Source organism: Vigna unguiculata, chromosome 9 (assembly GCF_004118075.2).
Source record: "Vigna unguiculata cultivar IT97K-499-35 chromosome 9, ASM411807v1, whole genome shotgun sequence".
Lineage (NCBI taxonomy): Eukaryota > Viridiplantae > Streptophyta > Magnoliopsida > Fabales > Fabaceae > Vigna > Vigna unguiculata.
In genome coordinates this window covers 43,714,056-43,740,907 of record NC_040287.1, presented here as the reverse complement: position 1 = coordinate 43,740,907, position 26,852 = coordinate 43,714,056, and the positions used below count along the sequence as shown (strand labels likewise).

Genomic DNA, 26,852 nt, shown 5'->3' with positions numbered 1-26,852 from the left:
GAGAATATAATGTAAAATAATATATATTAAATAGTTATATATTGTGCAATTAATAAGTTGAGTGTGATGTTATTATTATTGGAAAGTAAATCGATAGAAGAGGGTGGTGCTGGGTCCTATTGTGGAGAGAAAAAAAGAGAAAAGAGTAGAAGAAGTAGCAGCATTTGGTGTGTGTGGCAAAGTAAAGTAAAGATCGAAGATGCAATGAAGAAGAGGATGAACAACAACAACACTTCCACTTCTATTTCAGTTCGGGAGGCCTCAACCAATGAACCATCTTCATCACCTTCGTCCTCTGTTCCTCTTCTCTTTCACAAAGACAATGGGAATGAAGAACAAACCCTCGTGCCTCCCAATCCCAACCCCAACCTCAACCTCGAAGATGGCTTCTATGAAATCGAAACCATACGCCGTAGGAGGGTACGCAAGGTAACAAAACCAACTAACTAATAATTATTACTTTCTTTTTTCACTTAATACGCTTCAATTCTATTCTTCTTCATTGAATGTTGCAAATGGTGATGCGATTCACTGAATATTACAGGGTGAGCTCCAGTACCTAATCAAATGGTGAGTTTTTACTTTACTTGTTAACATAATAATGGTGAGTGACGTAATAGGTGTGAATGAGGCTGTGAAACTGTGATTAACAGGCGTGGATGGCCTGAAACTGCCAATACCTGGGAGCCTCTTGAAAATCTGCAGTCCGTTCCTGATCTCCTTCATGCTTTTGAGGAGGACAGGTAGATGCATCTTCTTCCCTGTATGCATGTGTCACATTACATTTTGTTTCTTACATTTCTTATTTCTTTTCAAGTTTTCGCAAGCGCAAGCGCAAGCATGTCGTTCATCAAACCAAGATCAGGAAGCACCGTCAACGTTCTACCACTTCTTACAGCCTTAGACATTTTCCTACTCACAACCCCCATTCTCAAACTCCTATCTTCCCTAACCAACCTCCTCCTACCACCCTTCCTCAACCCCAACAAACTAATGTAAACGCCTTTGCAGATCACCACCAAAATGATTATGATCCAAAGCTCTGTGAACTTAAGGCAACAACAAACACTGGCCTTGAGCTAGATAACCTAGGAATGCATTTTCAGCAACTTAAGGTTTCAACTGCCAATGGTGGTCACCTGGATTGCGCGGAACCAACTCAAACTGGGCGCTGCAGAGGAGCAAAAAGGAGAAAATGTGGTCCGGTCAAGAGGTTCAAGAGAGAGACGGATGCTGGGAAGCCTGTTGATGCTCAGAATTCAATCAGCGTGCCTGTTGGTGCAGTTGAAGCAGGCTGCACGAGAACCACCGGTTGTGTGGGGAATAATAGTCCTTTGAAGATGGATGATGCTAAAACTGCCTGCAATATTGTCAAGATTTTGAAGCCAATAGGTTATTCATCTTCTTTATCCGACAATATGCAGGATGTTTTAGTGACATTTATGGCCATGAGGTTTGTCACTTAACCAACAACTCCAAATTTTATTGTTTCGCATGCACACTAACACTTTTGATTGAAAATATATAGTTGTATTTATTTTCATTACGAGTAAGTTTAATAACTAAATTGATATTTATACACATATCTAAGTTTAAAGGTTTTGGATTTCATGGTTTAGTTTGTCAGTTTTGAAACGGGGTTAAGAGTGTCTTAAATTGGATATGAATTTCCTCAATAATGAGCAAATGGTTTACAAAATCAAAAACAAAAGCCTCAAACAACTGACAAGTGAATGAAATGAGTAGAAGAATTACTGAAGTAATGAAGTTCAGTCTTACTGAAAGTTTATTCAACATTGCTGAAGGGTTCGATCACTTGTGATCATAGTTATCAAAACTTAAACCGTGTGGGATGTGATTCGGCCAGATCATTTGTTTAGTCCTAGAATGATTTGGTCATTAGTTGAGTAATTTGTTCATCAGATCACACCTTAATAGCAAGTTTATTTAGAATTTAATGCCTCATAACAGCATTCAGTATATCGAAATGGGCACACTTTTAACTAAAAGATATCCTAAGCCTCCATTATATTAGTAAGCTGTTTTGCAATCACCTCGTAATTCAATTCTGTTAAAACTGTTTGGTTTAGTAAGAACCTATATGATTCAATTAGGAGATATCAAAAGCTATTGGTATATTGTTTGTCCTTGGTAATTGGTACTTTGACAAAACTGAGCTTCCGCGTGCTCAACAGATTCGGCCAGTTCTATTTATCTTATTTCTTGTAGTTCCACTTCGACTATGTCATCACCCCACCTAACACTGACATGTTTGGTGTGATTGATAATTTTTTTCATTTGCATTCAACATGCTTTAATAATCTTGATTATTAACTAATTTTTGTTGTTACGCAATTGTAATGAAAATGCTTTTTTATCAACTTAGTTTCAGGGCATATTTTCTTTATTGTTATCTTTTGAGTTGTTTCTTCACTTAACAAAATAGACCATCAATTAATATTTGCATGATTATTTACTTCCTTTATTAAATTGATAAAACATTTTGTAGATTTCAAGGTGTGACCATTTACTTCCTTTATTATTTATAAAGTAATTCTTGTTATAATGCAAATGCTTTTTTGTTAAATTAGTTTTAAGACTTATTCCCGTATTGTTTTTCTCTGAGAAAGAATATTGGTTCTTCTCTTAATAAAATAGGCCAGCTTAAGATTTGCATGATCATTATTTCCTTTATGAAATTGATGAAACATTTTTGCTGGAGTTCAAAAGTGATTGGAGTCATACATTGTGTTGTATAGATAAAAAAAGTTAGTACTATATTAGTGAGAAAGTCCCACAAATTTTTTTCATTAAGGTTTTATGTGGAGTATAATACAAGTTTGCTTTTTCAGTATAAAGTAAGGGGAGCATAAAGAATCTGTATATTTCTAGTCATAGGAATATATAAATTCTAAAGCACAAATATGTTATATTTTGGCTTAACTTGTCACCATTCTACTTTTTAATGACAATTTAACACTTCATTTCACTTTGTGTTATTTAAGCTTTATGTTATTTTTTAAATTCACTTCCCTAAATGCAACAATTTCAATTTTCTTCAATATTATCTTAATTAAATACCCACACTAATCTATGTTCTTTCATTGTTAGTCACAAACAAAAATTAGGTAGGAGAGAATGTTGATCAACAATTATTTGTACTTTGCGAACTGCAAATAAATTAAGTTGGAGAGCACCCTTAGTATTTTATGTATTCATAAAACCTTGATGGTTAGGTGTGGTTATAAAAAGATGTAGTTATTGTCTGTTTAAAAGCATAACAATGGAAAACGAGATAGAGATGACATTTTATTAACAATTTTCTATTCACTAATTGATTTTTTGCTTGTTAATATCTAAAATTGAAAACACAGGAATATTTACAATTTGTACAACAATTAATGACATTGATAGCAAAAGACAACTATTGAAGGTCAATAATAGATGCTTATTAACATACACAAGAAACAATGTTATATATCAATTGAAGAAAACCATCCACTCGACATAGGCAATTCTAAAATAAGGCATTCAAGCATGGTTAAATATTATTAGAAAATAGAATGTCTATGAAAAAATAGAAGGGATGCTAGGCACAGATCTAAAATATTTGATGAAAAAAATTAAAACATTGAACTGTTCCACAAAATTTAGAAGATAGAAACATTAAAGCTGTTTAGACTCCTTTACATCTGTGATAGAGATTCCACTGAAGAAACTCAGACAAACATCATGGGTATGCAATAAAATGATCCCATCTCATACCAGATCCATGGGATGATGAGCTTTGGAGTATTTGAGCATTGCAAACTTGTAATAAGATGTTGGTACTAATTCTCGAGTTAAAGAAACCAAGCCAAAGGCATGGTTTTAAATGAAAGGCCAGGCGTCCACAAAAGTAGCAAGTGAAAAATGATTTTGGCATAACATTCCCCGATTTTATGGGAATCTTGTACTTCATTTCCTTTACTAAATTTGTATCTTATCCAACTACTCATGGAAATTGAAGCAACCTGGATTATTTTCCATAATAAAACTGCATGCTTCTTCACATAACAGCTTACCTGATTAACTTAACAGGTCTGATGGAACAGAAGTGATGGTGAATAACAGATATCTCAAGGCATACAATCCACTTCTGGTAATCTGCAATCTTAATCCAAGTCATATTGAGTTGTTTATTTCGTTGTCAAATTTTCATGGCTTTGACATCTTTTGAAAATGTTGCTTTGGCCTCATTTTTACCTAAAGCTAATGATTTTCTTAATTTTTCAGCTGATAAATTTCTATGAGTTGCATCTCCGGTATTGTCCTACATTGTAACTGAACAGGGTAATGAAGGGACTTCCTTGTGTATGTAGAACTTCCCTTTTTTGTCGTTAAAGATAACAATGTAGTTTTGTAGATGCAGCCGATCGTAAAGGTAATACTTTTTGGTTAGTGATGATACAACCATTAGATCAGTTGTTTTCAATGCCTGCCTACATGTGTTCGTACTATGACAACTAAGTTTAGACATGTTGTACACGGCTATGAAATTGTATTTCAATATTTTGAAAAACCTCTTTAGTCTAAATATTCCATACTCTCCTCCATTCTATCCTCTTGTACGACTCACTAACATATGCAAGACTGAGACACCAAAATAGTTATCTTTGGTGCGAGTATTTTTAGTAACTAGACATTCTTACATCTGAAGTAATTTAACAGGATTTAACTTTTTATCCTATTATTATATAACCTTTTCATATATTGTTAGCCTTGTTTCTGCGGAAAGCAAAGTGGCCAAGCGTTACAACCGTGACTGGTGGTGCACAAAGTACAAGTGAGCGCCTTTTTCTTCCTACACCAAGTACAACGTGCACCCCTAAATGGTACTACAATAATTCCTAAAAAGTTCAAATTTTGGCCTATAGTTTTTATACTATTTTACAATACATGTTCAACAAATTAAATCCGTGATGAGAGGTAGTTCAAAATTTACAATCTGGAACAAGTCATCACCCTTTCCGAAATAGTTTTTCAGGGACGGAGCATTTTTATATTCTGGCATCCTAAATGACATAAAATTTATGGAGTTCCAAATGTAGCATTCGGAATTTTTTTTTTTCAAAAATATTTCTTGCTACCATGTGCCACCGATTCCAAAATGTACGTTTTCGGAGTTTTTTCTGAAAGGTATTAAAACGGTTTGTAGACACGAAGCAACCGCCACGGAGTAAGGCGTTTTCAATGGTATATTTCGAATTAGAGAGGAAGGGACAAACTTGGCATTTCCAAAATTATGGAGGTGCAAGGGGTATTATAAAGGTACAAAAAGTAAAAGCCTGTTAGAGTTTTGAATCTCAAACTTCACATTGACGTGATGACACTATTCAAGGAAGTTAATGCCTAAAATAATGTTAATATGAAATAATCATAAAACTTACAAATAATAAATCGTCAAATATTTGTATAGAACTGACATGATGTTGCCTCTTCACTCACATTCTCTCGACCATTCCATTCGTATTCATATTCACGGATGGACTTTGTGTACAAAAATGCATCTATTGTGAACCTTCCTTTATGTTTATCACATGAAACCATCAGTTTCACATTTCAATCCTTTTTATAGGTCTTGTTGAGTCGGTTTATCTTGTCAAGGGATCTAATCCAGGAAGCGTGACTTCACCTCATAGATAAAAATAATTGCACTGTCAATAACTACCATTCCATTGAATTCTCTTATGGATAGATTAAGCACTAGTACACAGACACCGTAGATTCAAATCAGAAGTCTAGAGTTCCACACTGTTTTCCCTGGATGCTCTTATCTACTTTACTTTCTTTTCCGTTCTCAGAACCAACACCGCCACGACTTCGTCCAATCCCCAGTTTAGGCAATCCTCTATTCAGCCCGTCAAGCAGAACACAAGCTTTACACCATTTCTGCATATAAAGCATATATGAATAGTGGCACTTAAGGCTACTTCATCAAAATCTTACCCAGCAGAAAAATACCTGACTAGAAATATAACCACATCGTTGGCATGTTCCCTGTTCGGGCATTTTGGTAGTAGTAGAAATCCTGAAATTCTCCCCTGATTTGATGATGTCAAGAATGGCTCTAGGTCTGCATTTCACGTTACACATAAACCCGTAAGTGCAAGAATAGGATGTGGCTTAAGTAAAGCAACAACTTACCTGATTCTTTCCAAATCCTTGATGAACTCGCGAGCAAAACCTCGATATGCATTTGGAGAATAGATGCCTGCAATTGTAATCAGAATGTTTTACTAATCCGTTTGATGGGAAAACAACGATTAAACAGATAAGAATAGAGATTACATTCAGTGGAAAAGTAGTCGAGCCTCTTGAAATATGCATACGTAATGAATCGGTCAAGGAATCAAAACAGAAAATACAGAAAATGAATCGAAATTAAATTGAATTTGGGAAGGGAGTGGAAGGATATATGACGATCTCCTTCTCGTACGTATACTTGAAAGGCTTGCATCTAGGAATTGGACCATCTTCACCGGTGGTAATAGAGGTGCACCTACTCAATCTACGGAAAAGGAAAGAGATAAATGAGAAAGAAGAACAGTAGAGTAAGAGAGAGGAGAAGAAGAGAAGAGAGAAGGAACCTGGCAACATCTCCTCTCAAGAGGTTGAGGAGAACGGTCTCGGCAATGTCATCGGCGTTGTGACCAGTAACGAGTTTGTCGACCTTCAAGAGAGCAGCACCTCGATCAAGGGCCTGGCGACGGAAGACGCCGCAGAAAGTGCAGTTGTTTTTGAAGCCAATGACGTCAACGATTTGGTCCATGGTCCATCCGTACAAGTCCTTGTAGGAAACCACTTGGAGAGGGAGTTGGTACTGAAGGTGGTTCCGATGAACGGTCTGGAGAGAGTCATCACGGTAGCCGGTGATTCCCTCGTCGACGGACAAGAGGAAGAGATTGAGGCCGTAATTATGGAGGCGGTTGAGTTTGGAGAGGACGTAGGCAAGGACGGTGGAATCCTTGCCGCCAGAAGCACCGATGGCAACGCGGTCGCCGGCGATGAAGAGGGAGTTTTGAATGATGACCTGATGGATCTCAGATTCGAAAGCATTGAAGAAGCATTCTCTGCACATGTGCTGTAGGGTTTTGGGCCTCTTCACGGAAGCCCTTTCCTTGTTGCAAACGCAGCATACACGCCCCCCTCTTTTCCTTCCCCTTTCTCCTTCCCCTTCCATTCTGCACCACAAATCAGAATTAGGGTTTTCACTTATTTATTTATTTATTCTCCTATCATTTTAACTGCTAAATTTTATTTCTCAAACCCCAAAACATGCACACTAACTCCGCATAAATCTTATAACCTAAAGTTTATAAAAAAATAATGGTTAGAAAAAAATATTCAATTTCAAATTGTTAAATAAGGTTTTTTTAGCAGGTGTCAAAATATCATCTACAATTACATGTTAAATATTTTTATTTATTATTTTATCAATATTATATTTCAATATTTTAATTTAAAATAAGAAAATTGTTAATAATTTTATTGAGTGTTCTTCTCAATTGTTTTAAATTTGTGTTGTCTGACATTAATGTTTTTCGTCTTCACCATTACTTTTATTCTTTTCAACTTCCCCTATGTTATAGTATAACATAATAATAATATTAAAAAATTATAATTTTTTACTGAATAATAATTAATTTACAGACCACAAACAATTTAATTATTATATAATTTTTTAAATTTATTATATTAATTAAATTAATCAATTGTTTTTGTCATTCCTTTTTCAACTTTTATTATTTCTATTAATCTAAGCAACCATACTTTTTAAATCATTTTTTTTCTTTTTCACTAAATATAAAGATAAGCTAAATGAATGGAATGAATATATTTAATATCTGATTTGATTGCAAATTCAAAATTAATAAACAATAAAAGATCATATTATGAATTTTAAAGATTTAATCACTTTAGGAAGATTAAATTTCAAATCTCATTAAAAAAAAAATAGGTACCAGGAAAATATAAATTTTTCAAAAATCTTATAACATGCATCGGGCAAAACTTCCTAAAAGAGAATTTATCTTTTAGGGGAAAGGCCAATCCCTTAACATATAATCAAGTATTAAGTGAGTCTTTCCTATCAGGAATTCAAGTTCCTTCCACTCAATCTTAAACATGTTGGTAAAGTAGAATCAATAAAGTTCTGGTTTATTTTCTCTATATTTTATATTTCCGTGAGCTTTTGATTTCCCTTCTTCTAATCACCCGGAAGCTCCTCTTTCCATATGCTGTTTGATAATTGATAAGAATATAACAGTGGTGTGCGTGTGTGACATTACATATGGCATCAATTACATATAGTATTACAAAAATCTAGTGAAGTTCAGCAAATGAATGTCACTTTTGTGGGGAGGTTGTCAATCAAGATGCTGATTTCATCTGGAAACAAGATACGGCATTCACAATATCTTATGTTGAGCAACTAAGATACGGAACCCAAACTCGGAAGGTGGTGTATGATTCAATGAATTGAAAAACGCAATAGTAGTAGGTATACATAAAGTAGCACCTAAGGGCCAACAGAGGAATGCAACAATTACAGACAAGTTAATGAAATGCAGCATGAAGTGAGAAGAAAAAGGAAGGATGTGCTAATTGTTTGGAATGTTCTTGCCCACAATCTTGGCCGGAGTTATCCGGAGAAGATTTCCAGGCTTACCAGGGACAGCACCTTTGATCATTACCACGTTAAGATCTTTATCGATTTTGACAATCTTAAGCTTTCTTATCTTCCTCTTGGTTCCTCCCATCCTTCCGGGCATCTTCTTTCCCTTGTACACACGACCAGGTGTGGTTCCAGCACCAATTGATCCCAGTTGTCTATGACTCTTCGAACCATGGGTCATTGGACCCCTTTTGAAGTTATGACGCTTGATTCCACCTGTCAAATGTTTCAATGTTCATATGAGCAAGAGGGCATTCAATTTCAACACAGAAAAGCTTCTTAATCCCTAACAACAGAGGTAATTTAATTGCATGATTTTTCCGGTATGAAACGTATAATATCTATCATTCAGCAACTTCAATTTGGACCTATCGTTACTGAAAATTTCGCATACGAAGTAAATAGGGAAGAATTTGAATCGGACGCCCTAAATATTTGAAAAAGGCAGGGATGAAAGAAGTCGAAGAGAGATGACCTTGGAAACCCTTGCCAATGGTGGTGCCAGAGACATCAACAAGATCACCCTCCTTGAAGAGGTCATCGAAAACGAGGCGTTGGTTAAGTTCGAATTGATCAACGGTTTGAAGACGGAACTCCTGAAGATGACGCATGGGAATGGCACCAACCTTCTCGAGATGACCGATTTCGGGTTTGGTCAATTTGCGGTCTCGAACCCTTCGGTAACCAACCTGGACGGCGTGGTAGCCGTCGGTGGCCTCAGTTTTGATCTGTGTGACAATGTTGCCTTCTTTGAAGCCAACGACAGTGACAGGAACAACCTCGCCGTCGGGTTGGAAGAAGCTCATCATACCCAATTTGGTGGCCATGACTCCAATACCTGCCTCCAGACTCATCATAACCACACCTTTCAGTTTTGGCCTTCTACTCACATGCAGTGGCTGAGCCCTCAAAGAAGACGGCAGCCGAGAAATTGAAAGGGAAGAATGAGAAGAACCATATATCGGCGACGGAATGGACAAGATTGACATGCCTGCTTTGCTTCCTTATCTCAGTGAGCGTCACAGACTCACACTTACAGAAGAAGCACACTGGAATTAATCTTAAACTCTTATCCTTTCTCTCTCTCTCTCTCTCTTTCTCTCCGCTGAGGAATGGAAAGACCCGTTCCTTTTAGTAGTCAAGCCCGGCCCAAGTCAAATATTTATCCAAAAACATGTCTGAAATGCAATATTTTTGTCATTAGGAATTTAAATTGTGTACAGATACAATTGTTTTATTCTGGGATTAGCAATATTTTACTTCTCAAATAAATTATCCTAAAGATGGATTGAATTCAATACGCCTTTCTTTTTCACTTCTTGGTTAATTCGTCTATCATTTTTCTAAGTATGTTGTATAAATACATTCTCTAAGAGTAATAAATAAATTATAAATGCTAAATTAACTGACTTTGCACTAAATTCTTTTATTTCGAGTAACTATAAAAATGTTCTTCACTTTGGAACCTCATGTAGAATTGCATCGAATTTAGTATTTATCCTTCACAAAACAAAATTATCTAGAGATCTAGAGATAATATATTACATTTTATATATTACAATTTCATTAATAAATAATTTCAAAAAAGGCAATTTAGAGAAACTCAAGTCAATTCCATTGAAATCGACCGGGGCCTAAAAGAAGAGTTTGGTACGAGTAAACTTAGTATCCATCATTATGTTATTTAAATCAGTTCAGTAAGAGTAAAGTTCTCCGATTGTTCTTACAAACTCTTATTATGACTTCTACATAAATATTGCAATTTTGTTTATCCCTTATATATGCATATGCTACTGTGTAAGACAATAATAATAATGATTTTCAAGTTAGAAAAAAATGTTTATTAAAAGCAAGTCAAGAATTTTTGGAGTAGGTTATAGGACAAAAATGTCTGGTCTGTCTGTACGCTCCAACTCATTGGTACAATAAATAATTGGTGTGATTCTAATACTATAAAGGCAGAAGACAAGCAAAACTGAAACCATTCCTATTTCGTGTTCTGCCCTCGGCTGGGACTGTGCCAGGCCTTGCCCTAAAAGTTTTAGAATGAATAGATAGATGAGTAAATTATCTCACCACTATAATGCTGCTTGAAAGAAAAAAAGAGTAAGGAACTATGTTCTTCTCCAACCTTTTAGTTCTCTGTAAATAGAAAACCTAAAAGATGGCTGGTAGGTGGCTGCTAATATGACAAACTAAATTGTTCAGCACTGCAAATTAAAGTTCAGCAGTCATGATGTATTCACCAGAACCAAATCCCAACTTCCACAAACCGTTCATTTATCCTCAGATATCTGCAGGGTCGTTGATCTCCTGTAAAGCAGCCAAATGTGCTCATTAGGAAAACATCATAATATCCAATTAAACTAATAATTATGGATTGAATTCTGGAGAATCGTGCATAATCATCTTCCTGTGTCATGATGCCAGAAAGCGTCAGTCTCCATTATAAATGACCCGCCTCAATACTGCTTAGGCTTGCACAGTCAGTCAGGCTTATCCAACCAATGATGACAAAAGGTAAAAAAACAACGACATGAATCCCCATTATACCAGTTCTAACAAAGCAAACTCTTCCAACTAACATCCCACCTACAACCCCTTAAACACCAACAGAACAGCAAACTCTTCCAACTAACATCCCACCTACATCCCAAAAAGCTCATACCGAAGTTAGTATCATACCTTATTCTCAATCGTGACCCCATCTGGAATTTCCAATTTCAAGCCAGGTTTTGCAGAAATAGTCACTCTCCCCTGAAAATCAGTAATAATCAGATAAATACAAGAAAATCATAGCAAATAAACTTCTCATAAAATTATATGAATCGAAGTTCACTGATTTTGAATGCTTACAGTAAGTTATAATGACATTTGTATTATACTCAGTTCACCTAATTATAATCTTCAATTCCATACCAAAAGAAAAAAACTTACCCTACTTTATAGTAAGCAGAAACCTTAGAGTCTAACAAAAAAATTTGTAAAGCAGAAAAGAAGAGCAATACAGTTATTTTAGAAGGTACTGTCTGGTGTCTACTGATATCCGAGATCTATCAGTTTCAAATTAAAAAAAAAAAAAAAAAAAAAAAGTGATTTATCTCTTTTACGGATTACCCAGAAATTTTCCATAGTTGATCAGGGATAATCTGAGTATCAGAAATATAAAACCAATTGTGGCCTTCACCCAAAAGTTTATGGGCATTAACATTGCATAAGAGCCTCTCTAAGTGTAACGTTCATCGGCCTTCATTTTCTAAAATATAGCTTCAGAAAGAGTGAATTATTGTCCAGGCTCTGTCTTCAAGTCCACGTGATTCTGGCATCAGAGGATGTGTTGCAGATATAAAACAAATATTAGCATATATTTCATTGCTCAATCTTTCAACAGAATGGTGGTTCTTGACCATGAGACCAGAATTATCTTCAGATTTTTCTGCTTCACTCACACATTATAATCTAGCTTCTACTCTCCTGAAAAATGCTAAATTATCATTTTTTTACTATCGGACCCCCACTCAACCAGCCCCCCTTGCACAACATCTTCCAAACAACTTGGATACGCTTGGGAGAGGCTATGTGACTGCCTCAACTCTTATGAGAAGAGCTTAATTCTTCAAATCTTTACACACTACATCTGGGTTCTGCAAGTGCGTGTCTTATTTCAGTCCAGGTCTCTCAATCCCGTTTTACTTGGTGAGTAGGACCATATTAAAGACCTGCTCAGAGCTGCAGTTTTGGAGTCTTTAGACATATTAAAGACCATATTTTTAGTGATTTTAGAGCTTCACGTAAATCTTTAGTAGTGTTGAAAATTTGCTATAAATTGGGTATGATTAAAATCGATTGGAATATAAAGGCTCCTATAACTTACGACAAAAATCACAGATATTCAGAAAAGGACAAAAGAGACGCAGATGAACAGGGAAAGGAACGTCAATAGTACCTTCAAAGTAATATTAGTTCCAAACCACACATCACCTCTGACCCTCAAACTATCCAGCTCAATGATGCTTGGAATGGATTTGAAACGACTTTGGAAGTCACCAACCTGAGAATAAAACACATATATAAAGGTAATGGCAATGCAAAGATAAGACAAGAAAAAACTAAATTTCACCTTTTCAAATTCAGGTCCCAAGTCTATCACAGGATTTAAATGATTAGTTCTAGCTGGATTGCGAGTTAAAACACCTTCTCTACAAGTGTATAGATCCGACTGCAAGAAACATAATTGGTGAAAGGGGGTCAGTCATGCATGAAAACAATATGTTTTCAGTAACTTTAATTGCGTATATACAATGAAGTCAGTGTCACCTGGAGAAGTAATAGATCTGATGTTGCATCCAATGGAAAAAACCCAGATTGGGGCACAGATACACCAATTACATTGTCAAAGAACTGATGAAGAAAATACATTAAAAACAGCAATCAGTAACTTCGTAGTTAGCAGAACTGATTGTCTGTTTATACCAGTCAATAGTTTATTCTAGCTTTCCCTCTCATTTCAAGAAGACAGAGGCCAGTGTCACACAACTTAATATTTAATTTAATCTAATTAAAGTATTTATAACACCGGTAGTGCTTAATGGTTTAGTAATACAAATGACCTTTAATACATGTAGTCACAATATCACATGAAAATCCTATTAACAAACAAATGAACCTGTATGGCTCAACATTTAGAGGACATAATCTGAAGTGAGACATAATTCAAGTCAATTGGAATTATAAAAAAACAGAGAAAGAAAAAAAGATAGATGTAAGCTGAGAAAAATTACATCCTGAAAAGCCACTTACAACAAGAAAGGATTCAGCCATTTACATATTGATAGATATCTTTAACACCATTACCAGACTAACAAATCTTAAAAACAAACTGACTCTTAACTGTCTTCATAATAAACTCACGGACTACATTTGTTTCAATTGGGATTAAAATTAACATCAATGGGTAACAGCAGGTTAGTTGGCCTCGCACAGCTCACTCATAATTTGCAGATTAGCATCTGAAACAGAATAAACCTTTTGGTATTATCTGGGAAATTTGGGTTTGTGTCACTTCATTGGATTTGTTTCTGTTAGTAGGATATTAAGTGTACTACTAGAAGTTGTTAGAAGATTGTAATCCACTAAATACTAGAGGACATAATATGAAACATTGGTTGGATTAATTTTAATCCACTAAATATTGATAGGAGGATCTGCTGGATTTTGAGAAATAATGATGTAAATGGATGGATTTGATCTAATCCATTTTTTTATACTGCTGTAACGGATAGATTGTGTATATACTTGCAGATGGAATGAAAGCTTGATAAATAGATTGTTTTGCCACTCTTAGCTGTTTATGGAGTTGTGTTCGGAAAAATTAGTGAATGAGAGAAACATAACTACAAAATGATAGGAGGATAAGAAATCCTAAATAAAGATAATTTAAAAAGATAAAAAAAAAAATGAGACTAAGAAATTTCTTTTACCAAAATAAAAGAAAAAAGGGTTGCTCAAACAGATTTTGGCAACTTTTTTATCCGTGATTGATGTATCAATGATGTATCAATGTGATTGATGTATAAGTTTGATCATTCTCCTGGTGGAAGGAACCCATTCAATTCATTCTTACACGAGTCATTAATAGAATAATGACCTAATGACAGCTGGGAAATCATACCTTAAAAATTGAGGGCTTCTCCTGCTTTAGTTCATCAGCATCAAGAAATCTCTTCATGGCTCTTAAACTCACCCACCTGTGCAAAGTACAACACATGCAATTTAGCACTTTTGGTAAATTTTAATACATTGTTGAAGAAAAACCAGCATTCCACTCACATGTTTGTTGTATCAATGAGTTTGAAATTGTTCTTCAACTTCAACACATCATTCTGGAAAAATAAATTAAATCAGATTGGTGTAATATTCTCATAAGTCTTGTCAGAAATTCAAAATAAATCCTCTAAAACTATTACTTAAAATGATAAAAAAAAATACAAATGCATGTAAAAGTTACGAAAATAAAATAAAAATTATAACTTACATTTTTATCTTGGTTTCGGGCAATCTCCCCAAGCTGCACAGATTAACAAACATATAATGTTTAGTCAAAGCTGTCCATGTTAAATTATACAAATCATAGCACCATTTTAATAGGTAATAGCAACCAAACTACCCCATTACCTTATCAGCATTTAATCACATCAAACAATAATATATTACCTTCAGTGACAGTGAAAATTTGAAATTCCAAAAAACTCAACTTCAAAGTACATCTTATATGCTCATATATAATGGCACATGGTAAAAGTTGCACAAATATTGAAGACAAGTGATTAAGTATCACACACTAAGTCTGACACAAATATTAGTGACTAAAGAAGGGATGTAAAGTAAAGGAAATGAAGAATATACCTTAAATTTCATTGTGGGTAAGATTAAGTTAAATGATTGGTTTGGTGTCACCTGTAAAAAAGAAAGAAAATGAAGCAGATTACTCATATTCCCTTGGAAGACAAATGGTAGCAGTTCATATGATGGACACAAATAATTATGCTCACCTCCATGCAATATTCAATATCATTAATCATCAAATGATTTAGTATATCTACAAGTCAGTCAAGTTTGATAAAAATAAAAATATGTTAATCTCAAAGCTAGATTAGGAAATAACAAGTAATGTCTCCAAAAAATGTTGTCATTAATGATAAAAACTATATGAAGGATACTTGGATCAACAATTGTCGCCACATTGTCTGACTTCAACACTAGGATATACTCTTTACCCTGGAAAATAATATGAATAAGTTAGTAAAAATTGGAAAAAATATGCACAACCTCACACATGAAAATTTATGAAATGTTCGATTATAGTCTTATATTGTTACAGTCGTAAAATTCAACTTTAAGTCTTTAAGTCTGTCTCATACAGTTCTAGATAGAATTTAACGCAATAGGACACCAGCTTAGGTAGAAGTGCCCAACAGTATAAAAAGGTTCATACCTGTGACAATAAGGAATCAATGGTTCCACCAGTCATGAGTGATCGGAACACCTCAACATCATCGAATGGATGCCTTAACACGTAGAATTAGTAAATTAGTTTAAAATGAAGTATTTATCATGAAAGCCAATTTGCAAGCACTGGACTGCACAATTCGATAGGTTGAAATATGTTAGAATGAAAATTGGTCATTAACTATTACAAATTTGTTAATCATTAGCTGTTACAGGTTCTAGGAAATTAGGATCATTGATCCCTGATTTTTAAGTAAACATTTAATGTATTTCATTTCCTACACTAGTAAAAATACATATACAATATGGTATGCATTAGACACAATATCATACAATTCTTCTTTTATATTGCATCAATAGTTTTAGTTTTCTTATCCCCCTCTGTTTTAGTTGGGCTTCCTCCTGAGTTTACCTTTATTTGTAATCAAATATTATCTAGTACAATTGTTTAATTTTATGACACCATTAGTGAACAATTACTTTGTTTCTTAGCTCCTCATATGTTTGGGAAGTCTTCTGAACTTTCAACAAATACATCTGCCTTTTACTCCCACTCCACTAACGGGTAGAAATCATGGTCAACGTCCTCATGGGAACTATTGTCAATGGTATGACAATATTGAGACAGATTGTCATACAAACGCAAGACAACAAGCTCCGACTACTAATATTGCTCAGGTTGTTTCTCTAGGACCATCTAATGATGTATCAATTCCTATTGATGCTTATAGTGAGTATCTTCAATACAAGGCAGCCACACAACATACACAAACCAATGTTGCTCACTCTGAAATCATTGTAGCCCTTGTTTCTCAATCCTCCTCCCTTGGACTCTTAACTCTGGTGCCTCTAACGATATGTTTGGTAACAAGCCCCTTTTCTATCATCTATCTTGTTTGGATTACCATGGCAGATGGCTATCAAATAAAAGTTCATGGCATTGATCAAACAAGACCCTCTCTTAATCATACCTTAGATTTTGTGCTTTATATTTCTTGGTGTCTTTTTAATCTAATCTCCATTAGCAAAATCAATCAGCTTACAAAGTAAATGAGATGTACTCTATTAAGTCCACTAGCTTATTTGCAACCCAATAAACAATAGCTATTTGTCACCCTTAATATTATCTTTGAAGTCAATGTTTTGGGAATGTAGGAAATTCCATAACAACTAAAAACATGGTCATATTATAGTATATAAGTGTATGTAAGTCTCTCTTTATAAATCAGTTTCGTAGAGCTGAATTAAGTTTAAAATTTGTTTTCTAAGTTAGTATTAGGGTTTATCATATTATAGTATATAAGTGTATGTAAGTCTCTCTTTATAAGTCAATTTCATAGAGCTGAATTAAGTTTAAAATTTGTTTTCTTAGTCAGTATTAGGGTTTATCCAAGATCCATTAAGAATTGTCACTTATCATGTCATCCACATACCATTAAAAGTTTTAAACTGATGAATGTGAATATAGCACGGAATAATAAAGAAATTTGAAGATACACTTATACATACACTAATTTTACATGCCTTTATGACAGATAAGAATATAGGGAGGGAGAACTACACCACCAAAAGTTATTCATTGTTGTTGAAGTGTAAGACCTTATAAACCACACATTAGAGTCCCATCCCTTGCTACTGGATCCAAACTAATCCATATCTTATAAAACAATTACGGATGGCATGTCTCACAATATTTCAGAAAGCAATCCCGTAAACAGAGAATGGCTAATCCAATTACTCTGCATTGTTTCCACACAACTAAATTATGGCTAAAACATCTAGACTATACCAGAGGTAAGACTAATAACAGTATTTTAACATGTCCATAACATAATAACAATACCATCAATTGGAGGACATTAAAGATGTATTATTCTATAGACATGCACAACAAGTTTAGAATTGAATTTAATAGGCAGATATTTATTTGAAGGATGACATACATTTCCTCCTTACTGGAATGTTCACCCGATAATTTCAATTCTCCACTTTCACCCTACATAATGTTATATATTATGATGTATAGGTCATGAGAAATCACAAATCAATATCACTTCGTCCGAATTGAAACAAATACAAACCGGCTTCAATGTGTGCACTTCAACACTTGATTTCGAATACTTCTCCAAAACCTATGGAAAATGAAGCTGAAGATTACAACAGTAGCTGAAGTCAACAATTACATATGGAAATTGATACGGCATTTCACCTTTAGAGAACTATCCCGAATATCATTTTTGTCAAAAAGCAGCAAAGGAACCCTGCATCCATACTTGGAGTTGAGCATCTACCAAATAACAACAGAAAAATAATAAGAACCAGAGAAAACCAGTCAATGACAACTGTATAGTATGTGCACAATCTGAATCATTCATAAAAAAAAAAAAAAATAGACAAAACAAAGAATACGCCAATGATTTTCATAGGAGTACAGTAATATAAGAAAATATGATTATCATAAACTCATACATTATGTATAAATGTCTCACCTCAATCTGGTTAATGATCATGTCCAGGAACGTCTGTCCATCACTAATATTAATTGCAGATCTACATGAGTCGAAACATTTTATTAGTGTAAATTCAATAAGTCATCAAGTATAAGGTTTAGACTAATCCATGAAAGAGGGTGTAAGAAAAGAATATAACTTTAAACACTTGATGCACATAAATAGAAACACATGTAATTATACATGCCTACATAAACTAACACAAAATAAAGTAAAAAGTACAAAATTGTTTCATAATATTTTGATTACATGAAAAAGGGGTAGAAAAAGCAACAACACATGTACTTATTTATGCATGCATACGTAAACAAACACAAAATATAGTAAAAAGTACTTAATTGTTTCAAAATATTTTGGTTACATGTAGAAGAGAAGAAAAGGGGGTAGAAAACAGCAACAACACAAACAGGAGGGAAAATACGTATAGAACAAATATGGTGTAAAAAGGTGTGAAACCCTTCCAAACAAAAGGTCCAATTGTCTGCCTTCGGCAAGGAAATTATGTATAAAAACATATTGCTCAAACGAAACCAGTCATTGTATGTAAAGCATACGTTAAATGAAGAAGGCTCCACCAACACCAAATTAGATGTAGACTAAAGTGAGGTGTTGGGTGAGTGGCTTACTTGGGACCATCAGGATCCATATTTCTTCCTTGGGCACCATTGAACTTCAAAACAACAAACTTGTCCAAAAGCTTCCTAGTTTCCTCTGTATCTGCTTTGGATGTGAAAATTGCTTAGGTAAACTTTGTAAAAGGCGATAGGAAGAGAAAACAGAAAGCAAATAAGTTTGTTTTGCAACTACGGTTTAGTTTACCTTCGGGTAAGGGAGCTAAACTATCATTGGAAACCACGATTATGTCGACGTTATCCAAATCGCTCTTGCTCTTGCCCTTGCGCGGAGCTTCTTCTCTTTAATTCGTTAGAGAATCAATTAAGTAAATACAACGGGGAAAATGAAATGAGAAAGCTCGAATTAGGTAACGCATAATACCGAGAATCAATTATGAGATTAGCGGCCGCAGCAGCAGCAGCAGACTTCTCATGAAGCAGTGTTTTGGTAATCAAATTACAGAACAGATAAACAAATTGAACAGAATCATTGGCGGGAACAGGATAAGCAATGCGGCTGTAGACATCGAGAGGCATGGCGGAGTCGACCAATGCAACAACGGGAATCTGAAGCTTGAAAGCCTCGTTGATGACGGTAGACTTGCGATCGGTGTCGACAATGACGATGCAATCGGGGGGCTGGGTGGGGCCGAAGACGAGCTTCTTGTTGCGAGAGCGGAACTTCTTGGGGCTGTAGCTGTTGGTGAGGAAGCCGCCGGTGCGCCAGAGGGAGCTGGTGGAGGTGGAGTAGGAGCCAACCTTCTTGGTCATGAGCTGGAAGATGTCGTCGAAGAGAGGGTTGGTGTTGATGAACATGAAGCGGGCGTTGTGGCGGGCGAGGGAGGCGATGAAGTTGAAGGCACTGCGCATGCAAATGAGGGTTTTGTCGGAGTCGATGATGGCCATCTTGTTGCGGAAGCCATAGGTGTAGCCCTTGAAATGGTGAGCAGCAACTCGTCGACCCACCTGCGCATTCGTGCTCAGCAGCTTCTGTATCACTATCGAATGGATCGTCATGCCTTTACTCCTTCGTTACTCTCTCTCCCCCACTCCACTAGGGTTTTTCGATCTCTCTTTCTTTCTTCTTACAAGTAAAAAAGTAATCTATTCCTAAATTCAAATCAATTAAATTTACATTCATGTGGCATAATGTTCCCGTTGGTGATTGATAGATTTGGACATTGGAGTGAAAAGTCTATTATCTCATCATACAAATAGTTACTGTGATTAAATACATATAGTTTAAAATGATTAAAGAGTACTCATGAATATCTTATTTACAAATAAATAAATAAATTTTACTTTTTTATAAAATTGTAATTATTTACAAATTATTTGTTTATTTTACGTTATAGATATTTTTTTCTTAACAAAATACCCTAAAATTTACATACTTTTTAAATTTATTTTCTTTGTAATATTTTTCTTCAAATATTTTTGTAGTACTACATAAAGGATATACATCATTTGTTAACTTTTTGTGATGTCACCTTTAATTGCACATTTTTACTCTTCAACAAAGAAAACTAATTTATTTAATAAAAAATAATTGAGTAATTTATATTTTTTAAATAATTAAATAATTATTTTTTTTAAATAACTATCATAATTATTTCTATTTCTATTTCCTCCATAATGCATAACATTCTAAACTTCTCTCTTTTCGTTGGAAACATTGTTGTACTTTTTTTTTAAAGTGCTCAATGACTTTAATTTGTTATCTAAGCATCCTTTTTCTTCGAGTTAATACTTATTTATCCAACGGTGGGGTTTAGGTGGAGGCTTGTGGGGGTCCTTGAAAGGTTGTGTGCTATCATGAATCACTTTTTTCTGGATCGATTGAGTGATGGCTGCCGGACGAGGGTTCTCTGCTGTTCACAGTTTCAATGGCATAAATCTCATTATCGAAAACATTTTTACACGTTAAATATAAAAAAAATACAAGGCAAAAATGTTTCATACTAGTTAAAACTGGAAGATCCTGCAGTTCTTTTGCAGTGCAGGGGATCCTAATCCGATGACTCTGAGTGCTTTTGGAAATGACAATGGCGCCATCTACTCACAGAATTTCGAACTTACGCGAACCCGCTTACACCAACTCAAACAAATGTTCCAAAATGCTACACTACACTAAGTTATCAAAGAAAACAATATAAAGAAAAGTGCAATTTGTGTGCAACTTTACAGAATAAGATAGTAATTGTTGACTTAGACATGCAGAGTCAGGTGGTTCCGTCATCTTTGGGGGCAGAAGAAGTGTCTCCTGGAGCAGATGCCTTCTTCGTGAAAATTGAGCCAAGCTGGATTCCAGTATTACCACTCTCCTGAGAACTTCCTTGGCCAGGACGCCCATCAGCTTTCAGTTCTTTCCTCTTCTTTGCCTTTTGTGCCCAACCAACAATGTTGTGTTGCAAATGCTCATTAAATATTGCCCTCTTATAGTGAGTTCCCATCTACAGTGTGAAATTATGGAAGTCAATGAAAAGAGGACACTACTTAAATTCCTAATTAACCAGCATTTTAGTTTGAAGAGCTACGCAAGCCTACCTGCGTAACTATTGCATAGAGTGGCAGGGTGCTGTAGCTACATAATACCTGAATAAATACCCTGTAATCCCAATATATAGAAGGATAAAAAAAGAAAAGATTCAGCTAAATAGTTTGATAGTCACAAAGAAAGAATTCATATTCCTCAAAAGAAAATTGTTAAATTGTTAAAAGTTACCCAATAACGAGCCTTGGAATAATGTATCGAACTTGACCCATTATGCAGGAGTCAAACCCATATGTAAGCTGAAAAGTGAGCGCACAGGGGCTTCATTATATTCAACACAACTACATATAATTACCCCCAACCACTCATCGTGCCTCTCTAAACCAAAAAGCAAAAGGAAACTAAAAAAAAGAATAAGAGGATTATTCTTCAAGAGAATTATTTGCTTACCCATATCCAGAAAAAAAATGCTATCTCAAAGGCATTTTGGAAAAGGATAAAGTGAATTAAGAAGAGGACAACACGGGGCCGATGAAACCAAAAGTGTTCATCTGATGGCTGCACAACTAAGTCACCTTCTATGGCTGCATGTTTTTCAGCCACTTCATGAGCTAGTTGGGTTATTACATGCTCGAGCTTGGTGCCCACAGCAAGCAAAAGCTGAAAGAATGCAAACCAGAATTATGAAATTAATGAAGGAGAGAGAGATACAGTACGGGGACAATAAAAAAAATAAGGATATTCCAAACAGAGAAAGCCTACTATACGTCAACTTGGACGCACATATAGACATGCATGCCGGTGCAAACGGGTTTAACAAGAAAACACCAGTACAAAGAAAAACACTAGCACAAATGTGACTCTCCTATAATCAACAGCTGAGTGTATTCTAGAATATTCAGCCAATAACGCAATCCACAACTTACGAGGATTGCCTAATAGCCACACTCAGCTGCCCAGACATGAGTCGCAGTGAAGCACAACAACAGAATAGAGCACAAACACAGACACAAGATACGCGCACCCTTCCAAATATATTGTTACTGATGTAGGTGTTAAGGTGCCTTTGCAAGTATATCTCCCCCTCCTCTATCCTTCTTGTTGTAAATAGCAGGTTAAGATAAAAAATATTCTCAATATCACAATAGTAATTTGGAAAAAAGTATCTTCAGAATCTTCCTATTTATTTCAGCATACTTTTGTTTTCTTTTTTAAAGGTTTTGGTGTAATTGATGTGATTGTTATCAATAAAACCAATCTTTATTTTCTTAAACAGTTCAAGTCTTGTAAACCAATACAAAGACTCGTCATTAACCGTGAGCAAAAGGTGAGCTTCCAAGATCTTTTGGAGACTGAGCTTGACTAACTTTAACCCAAAAAAAGACTATACCTGCCTTTTGGTGGGATAGACACTAAAAATATGTCCAGAAATAAGTGTTAAGAGGTAGTCTTTTTCCAAAATATTAAAAAATACGATATTATAGAAATTTTAAGGAAATTGTTGAACCAATCACCTTGTATGTATGCAGCAGCAGAAAATCAAGGTATGACACCGGTTTAATAGAAACAATAGTTTTCTACTGTATAGTTGCTTGATTTGATTAAGAAACTCCATGCAACATTGTAAACAAAATACCCCTCAAACAAAATTAAGACAAGAAGGGTATGTAAGACAGGTAAAATGAATGCACGGCCATGTAAATGTCCACTCAGAAAGGATAAAAAATTTAATCAAGATACTTACGATGACAGGAACAAAAGCAATCCAGAAATATGTATGCCAACCTGGAAAAGTTAAGCAGACATCTTAATAACAAGATACCAAGTGATGTTATTTAGTAATTAACAAGAGCAAAAAATATAACTAGATCAATTACTAGTTATAGGCAAATGTATACTGGTCAATATTGTTAACTGGCATGCTTGATATTCATCGCCAAGTCAAAAAATAATAGGCAAAAACATATTGGTCATAAAAAATAATTCTTAAGCTCATTTCCTTTTTTACACCAGAATGTATTTAAATTAACTTCATTACGAAATACAGAGAGAGATATATAACACTACCACAGTCCATATAAACAAGATCATGAGGTAAATACAAAAACATAAAACCGGGTTTTAGATGCCAGTCTTGACATTGTAAAGTGTCAGTCTGGGCAGAGACAATTAATTCATGACATACGAGAAGCATAACTTTATATCTTATAGCATACCATTGATATTGAGCAACAAGAAGATAACCACAAAGAGCCAAAGATACCAACTGCAAACACAAAAAATGTAATTGTTATTACAAAAGAACCAATGACTATACACAATGACACAAATGGCACTAAAGTTTTATTGGCAATTACATGGTGTATAAATGTCATACACGCATAGAAGCAATAATACAGAAGAACTTACCTTATACCAACAACTTGCTTGAAATCATCTTCAAGGGCGCGAATCATGTACTTGTGAAAATTAAACTTTGGATTTGACTTGCAGTGGGTCTAACAAAAACATGAAAGGATAAATTTTACTACTCAAGCATCGAAGCCATTGACCAATAGCTAGCTGAGACATTACTAATTTGACAGCAAATATGGCACACTAGAGCTTTACCATAATGAAACCATGTCGTAACGTCACATAATCTGATTTTGTCACAGATCCATAAAATTGCTTAGAAAAGGATATCTGAAAGAAGCAACAAATGATTAGGAGAGATAACTAAAAAGAAACAAAAACACTAAGAAGGCACTTGCTTAGCTTTGAGTTCCCAAGTTTATTTGTTTTGTGTGGTGAAGAAAATAACTACGTGGTGGTCATCAAACATCAAGGAAAAAGTGTATCAAAATTAAAAACAATATCTAAAACAAACCAATATTTAAAAAACCTTTGATAAGATTGGAAGTATAAGAGATGGAAGTATACGGATTGAGGAGAAGCAAGACTGGACAAATACAATCAGCAGGGATACCAAAGAAATATGGCACATGTGCGGTTCCACTACATAAAGCTTGTAAATGTTAAGGACCCAACCAAAGAAGCATCAGTGTATCTTTAAATGAGCCAGCTTGTAATTGCCAAGGACCCAATGATGACATTAGTATATCTTCATTTATCGCATTCATTAACTTACAGACCATGACAAACTTATAATTTACTTACCATCCAACCAACTATGGCAGAGTCTTTCCCAAAACCAGAAAAACGGCCCCTGATAAAATCATGCTGCTGAACAACAGTCACCTTTGGTTTCAGAACTGCATTAAACCAACAGGACTGTAAGTGGGGGCGAGGAAATAAAAAGATTTAAAAAGAACTAGAAAATTCTTTGCAAAGGTGTGATGCTTTAGTTGACACAAAGTAAAATTAGGCGGTACCAAAAGCATAAAGCATGTTATATTTATAAACAATAAAGAAAATGCACAGGAATAATAAAAGCAATTGAAGACAGAAAGAGGAGGATGCAGAAAGAATTAAGGAAAGAAAAGAAAAGAAATAATGTACCTCGGTCGGTTTCGTAGTTCTGTTTTGCAATTGAATCTTCCCAGTGTTTCCACTGACGAATCTGTATATAAAACGAGAGTGATAGCATGAACAGAGAAAAGCGACGAAAAGAAAAAAGAAAAGAGTTGGGTTGATGATGGGAAAGGGGGCATAGAACTCACCCTGGCACCTCCAAAGACAACGGTGAGTACGGAAAAGGTGACGTGTACGACAGCCAAGACAAAAATGAAGATGTGGAGGTGGTGCAGTGCTTCCACAGACAACAAAGGCACCTTATTCTGAAAAGTGAAAAGCGAAATGGGCGTGGGTGGGGTAATTCGAAGATGCGATTCAATGTTCATAATAGTTACAATTAGTGAGAGACCTTGCGAGCGCAGAAACCAGTCTCAGTTCCAGTCTCAGTCACAGCCTCAGTCTCGGAGTGAGGCGGCGCGTGTTCCCCCGCAGCGGCAGCGAGAAGGCGCCTGGGTGTTCCCGGGAAATAAAATGTCTGGAAGTGAGATTCATGATGGGGAGCGAGGTCGAGGCTACACGGAAGCATGTGGCGCGTGAAGTCCGGCGGAACGCAGATTTTGGTAATGCCGTTTTGAGTAACCGTCAAAAGGAGGGAAATGAAGCCCAAAAGCATGAGCTCTGAGGCAGTGCAGAGATAGATCGTGAACTCGGATTTGAATTTTATCGAAGCATGGATGATGAAAAGAAAAGAAAAGAAAAGAAAAGAAAAGAAAGAAAAAAAAAGAAAGAAGAGAAAAAGAAAACCTTCTTTAATCTTCTGCAGTGCTTCGTAGAGCGGCTTCTGGTCCTTGGCTTTGAGAAACTTTCCGCCAAAATGAAGAAAGCGCTCTGCGGCGAGGGAGATGGCGACGATGACGGTGCAAACAGCGGCCACCACCCACGTCGGAGTGAACTCCAGAGTCTCTCCTTCTTCTCCTCCGCCACTCATTTTTTTTTCTCTCTCTTTGTTCTGTATGTGTTCTCTCTCTGTCTCTCTCTGCACCCTTTCTTGAGTAATTAGTGGCTGTGACTAGCAATCACCGGTCATCATCATAACACAAAACGACCCTTCCGTTCTCTCTTTCTCTCTCTCTCGTGGCGCATCTTTGACAGCTGACAGACAACATTTCTTTTTTATTTTAAATCTAAAATACACCTATCATTTTCAATTTCAATAGGATATTTATGAATTTATAGGTCTCACGTGTTAATAACTAATTATATATCAATAATAATAATTATATTAATTACTTTTTCCCACTGCACTATTGTTGCCCTTCCAAATCAAAACTTTTTAACAAACAATCCGTTGTAATAAAATATCTAAAATCATTTTTTTTCCCGATAATTGCTGAAATGAAATTTGACTAAACTGTCAACGTTTCGCTCACTCATCACCAACTCACAATCGACAATTATCAGATTAGTTGTGATTAATTCTATGATTAATGGACCCTTTTGAGTTGATAGTGTTCGAATAATATTTTTGTTATTTGGACACGTCCTAAAATCATTAAGGGGCACAATTTCAAAACAGTTACATTCCTTTATGGTTTAGGATATATCAAATCAAGATATGTGACAAATTTTTAGCACCTATTACACTATTGATTAAAAGTTCTCCAAATTAATAGCTATAAGTGAGATCTACCAAACTTTGTTATTCCAAAATAAAAAGTGTATTCAAATTACCATTAATCTAATGTTATTTTAATTGAAACCTTTTCGTTCCTTTTAGTCGTAATTATAATTTAATAGAATATGAATTAAATATTCGATAAAATAGTTTAAAGCAAGTGCTTGAGTGTAAAATATTTTTAGAAAATAAATACGTTCCGTTTCAATTTATTTTGAAGAAAAGAAAAATAGACATAACTTCTTTAAAAAGTATTACAAAAAAGGCTATTTTGAAAAATGAATATAGACCAAATTAAATACAGGCAGTGACTATTGGTGTGACAAAGGAAAAGTCGTTGTTGCGTGTGATAGTTGAGAAGTGATTAGGTGTAGAATTG

At 35.1% G+C, this 26,852-nt stretch overlaps 5 protein-coding genes across 8 annotated transcripts; 1 reads left to right on the top strand and 4 right to left on the bottom strand.

Annotated features, from left to right (window-relative positions):
- The first annotated feature begins 62 nt into the window (after positions 1-62).
- LOC114164029 (chromo domain protein LHP1-like) lies at positions 63-4,595 on the top strand. The gene is made up of 6 exons (XM_028048489.1): positions 63-429; positions 545-570; positions 654-743; positions 818-1,453; positions 4,081-4,141; positions 4,276-4,595. The coding sequence occupies exons 1-6, from the start codon at positions 67-69 to the stop codon at positions 4,321-4,323; spliced, it is 1,224 nt and encodes a 407-aa protein (XP_027904290.1). The 5' UTR covers positions 63-66; the 3' UTR covers positions 4,324-4,595.
- A 735-nt stretch (positions 4,596-5,330) lies between these two features.
- On the bottom strand, positions 5,331-7,260 carry LOC114164030 (cytoplasmic tRNA 2-thiolation protein 1). Its single transcript, XM_028048490.1, has 6 exons — positions 6,630-7,260; positions 6,458-6,550; positions 6,331-6,371; positions 6,187-6,253; positions 6,004-6,115; positions 5,331-5,931 (listed from the first exon to the last, which is right to left on the bottom strand). Exons 1-6 carry the CDS (start codon positions 7,220-7,222, stop codon positions 5,773-5,775), a joined length of 1,065 nt encoding a protein of 354 aa, XP_027904291.1. The 5' UTR covers positions 7,223-7,260; the 3' UTR covers positions 5,331-5,772.
- Positions 7,261-8,290: 1,030 nt separating this feature from the next.
- On the bottom strand, positions 8,291-9,849 carry LOC114164345 (50S ribosomal protein L3, chloroplastic). The gene is made up of 2 exons (XM_028048981.1): positions 9,192-9,849; positions 8,291-8,932 (listed from the first exon to the last, which is right to left on the bottom strand). Exons 1-2 carry the CDS (start codon positions 9,703-9,705, stop codon positions 8,643-8,645), a joined length of 804 nt encoding a protein of 267 aa, XP_027904782.1. The 5' UTR covers positions 9,706-9,849; the 3' UTR covers positions 8,291-8,642.
- A 679-nt stretch (positions 9,850-10,528) lies between these two features.
- LOC114164344 (UTP--glucose-1-phosphate uridylyltransferase-like) lies at positions 10,529-19,950 on the bottom strand. 4 transcript variants are annotated; one of them, XR_003599536.1, is made up of 20 exons: positions 19,231-19,948; positions 19,054-19,148; positions 18,861-18,951; positions 18,214-18,274; positions 17,934-18,011; positions 17,806-17,856; positions 17,668-17,720; positions 15,711-15,783; positions 15,436-15,493; positions 15,268-15,314; positions 15,122-15,172; positions 14,751-14,783; positions 14,546-14,598; positions 14,388-14,463; positions 13,034-13,117; positions 12,837-12,935; positions 12,663-12,767; positions 11,402-11,473; positions 10,848-11,029; positions 10,529-10,748 (listed from the first exon to the last, which is right to left on the bottom strand). XR_003599536.1 is itself a non-coding variant. In XM_028048979.1 (19 exons), exons 1-19 carry the CDS (start codon positions 19,863-19,865, stop codon positions 11,203-11,205), a joined length of 1,824 nt encoding a protein of 607 aa, XP_027904780.1. In that variant the 5' UTR covers positions 19,866-19,950; the 3' UTR covers positions 10,529-11,202. The 4 variants fall into 4 exon arrangements, 3 of the variants coding, with proteins under 3 accessions (XP_027904780.1, XP_027904778.1, XP_027904781.1); XM_028048979.1 differs by having other exon boundaries at positions 10,529-11,211; positions 19,231-19,950; XM_028048977.1 differs by having other exon boundaries at positions 10,532-11,029.
- A 779-nt stretch (positions 19,951-20,729) lies between these two features.
- On the bottom strand, positions 20,730-25,946 carry LOC114164368 (MLO-like protein 1). Its single transcript, XM_028049013.1, has 13 exons — positions 25,603-25,946; positions 25,208-25,476; positions 25,005-25,121; positions 24,844-24,904; positions 24,502-24,596; positions 23,953-24,027; positions 23,752-23,840; positions 23,559-23,608; positions 23,087-23,127; positions 21,793-22,002; positions 21,574-21,641; positions 21,396-21,456; positions 20,730-21,301 (listed from the first exon to the last, which is right to left on the bottom strand). Exons 1-13 carry the CDS (start codon positions 25,784-25,786, stop codon positions 21,071-21,073), a joined length of 1,551 nt encoding a protein of 516 aa, XP_027904814.1. The 5' UTR covers positions 25,787-25,946; the 3' UTR covers positions 20,730-21,070.
- Between the last annotated feature and the right edge of the window lie 906 nt (positions 25,947-26,852).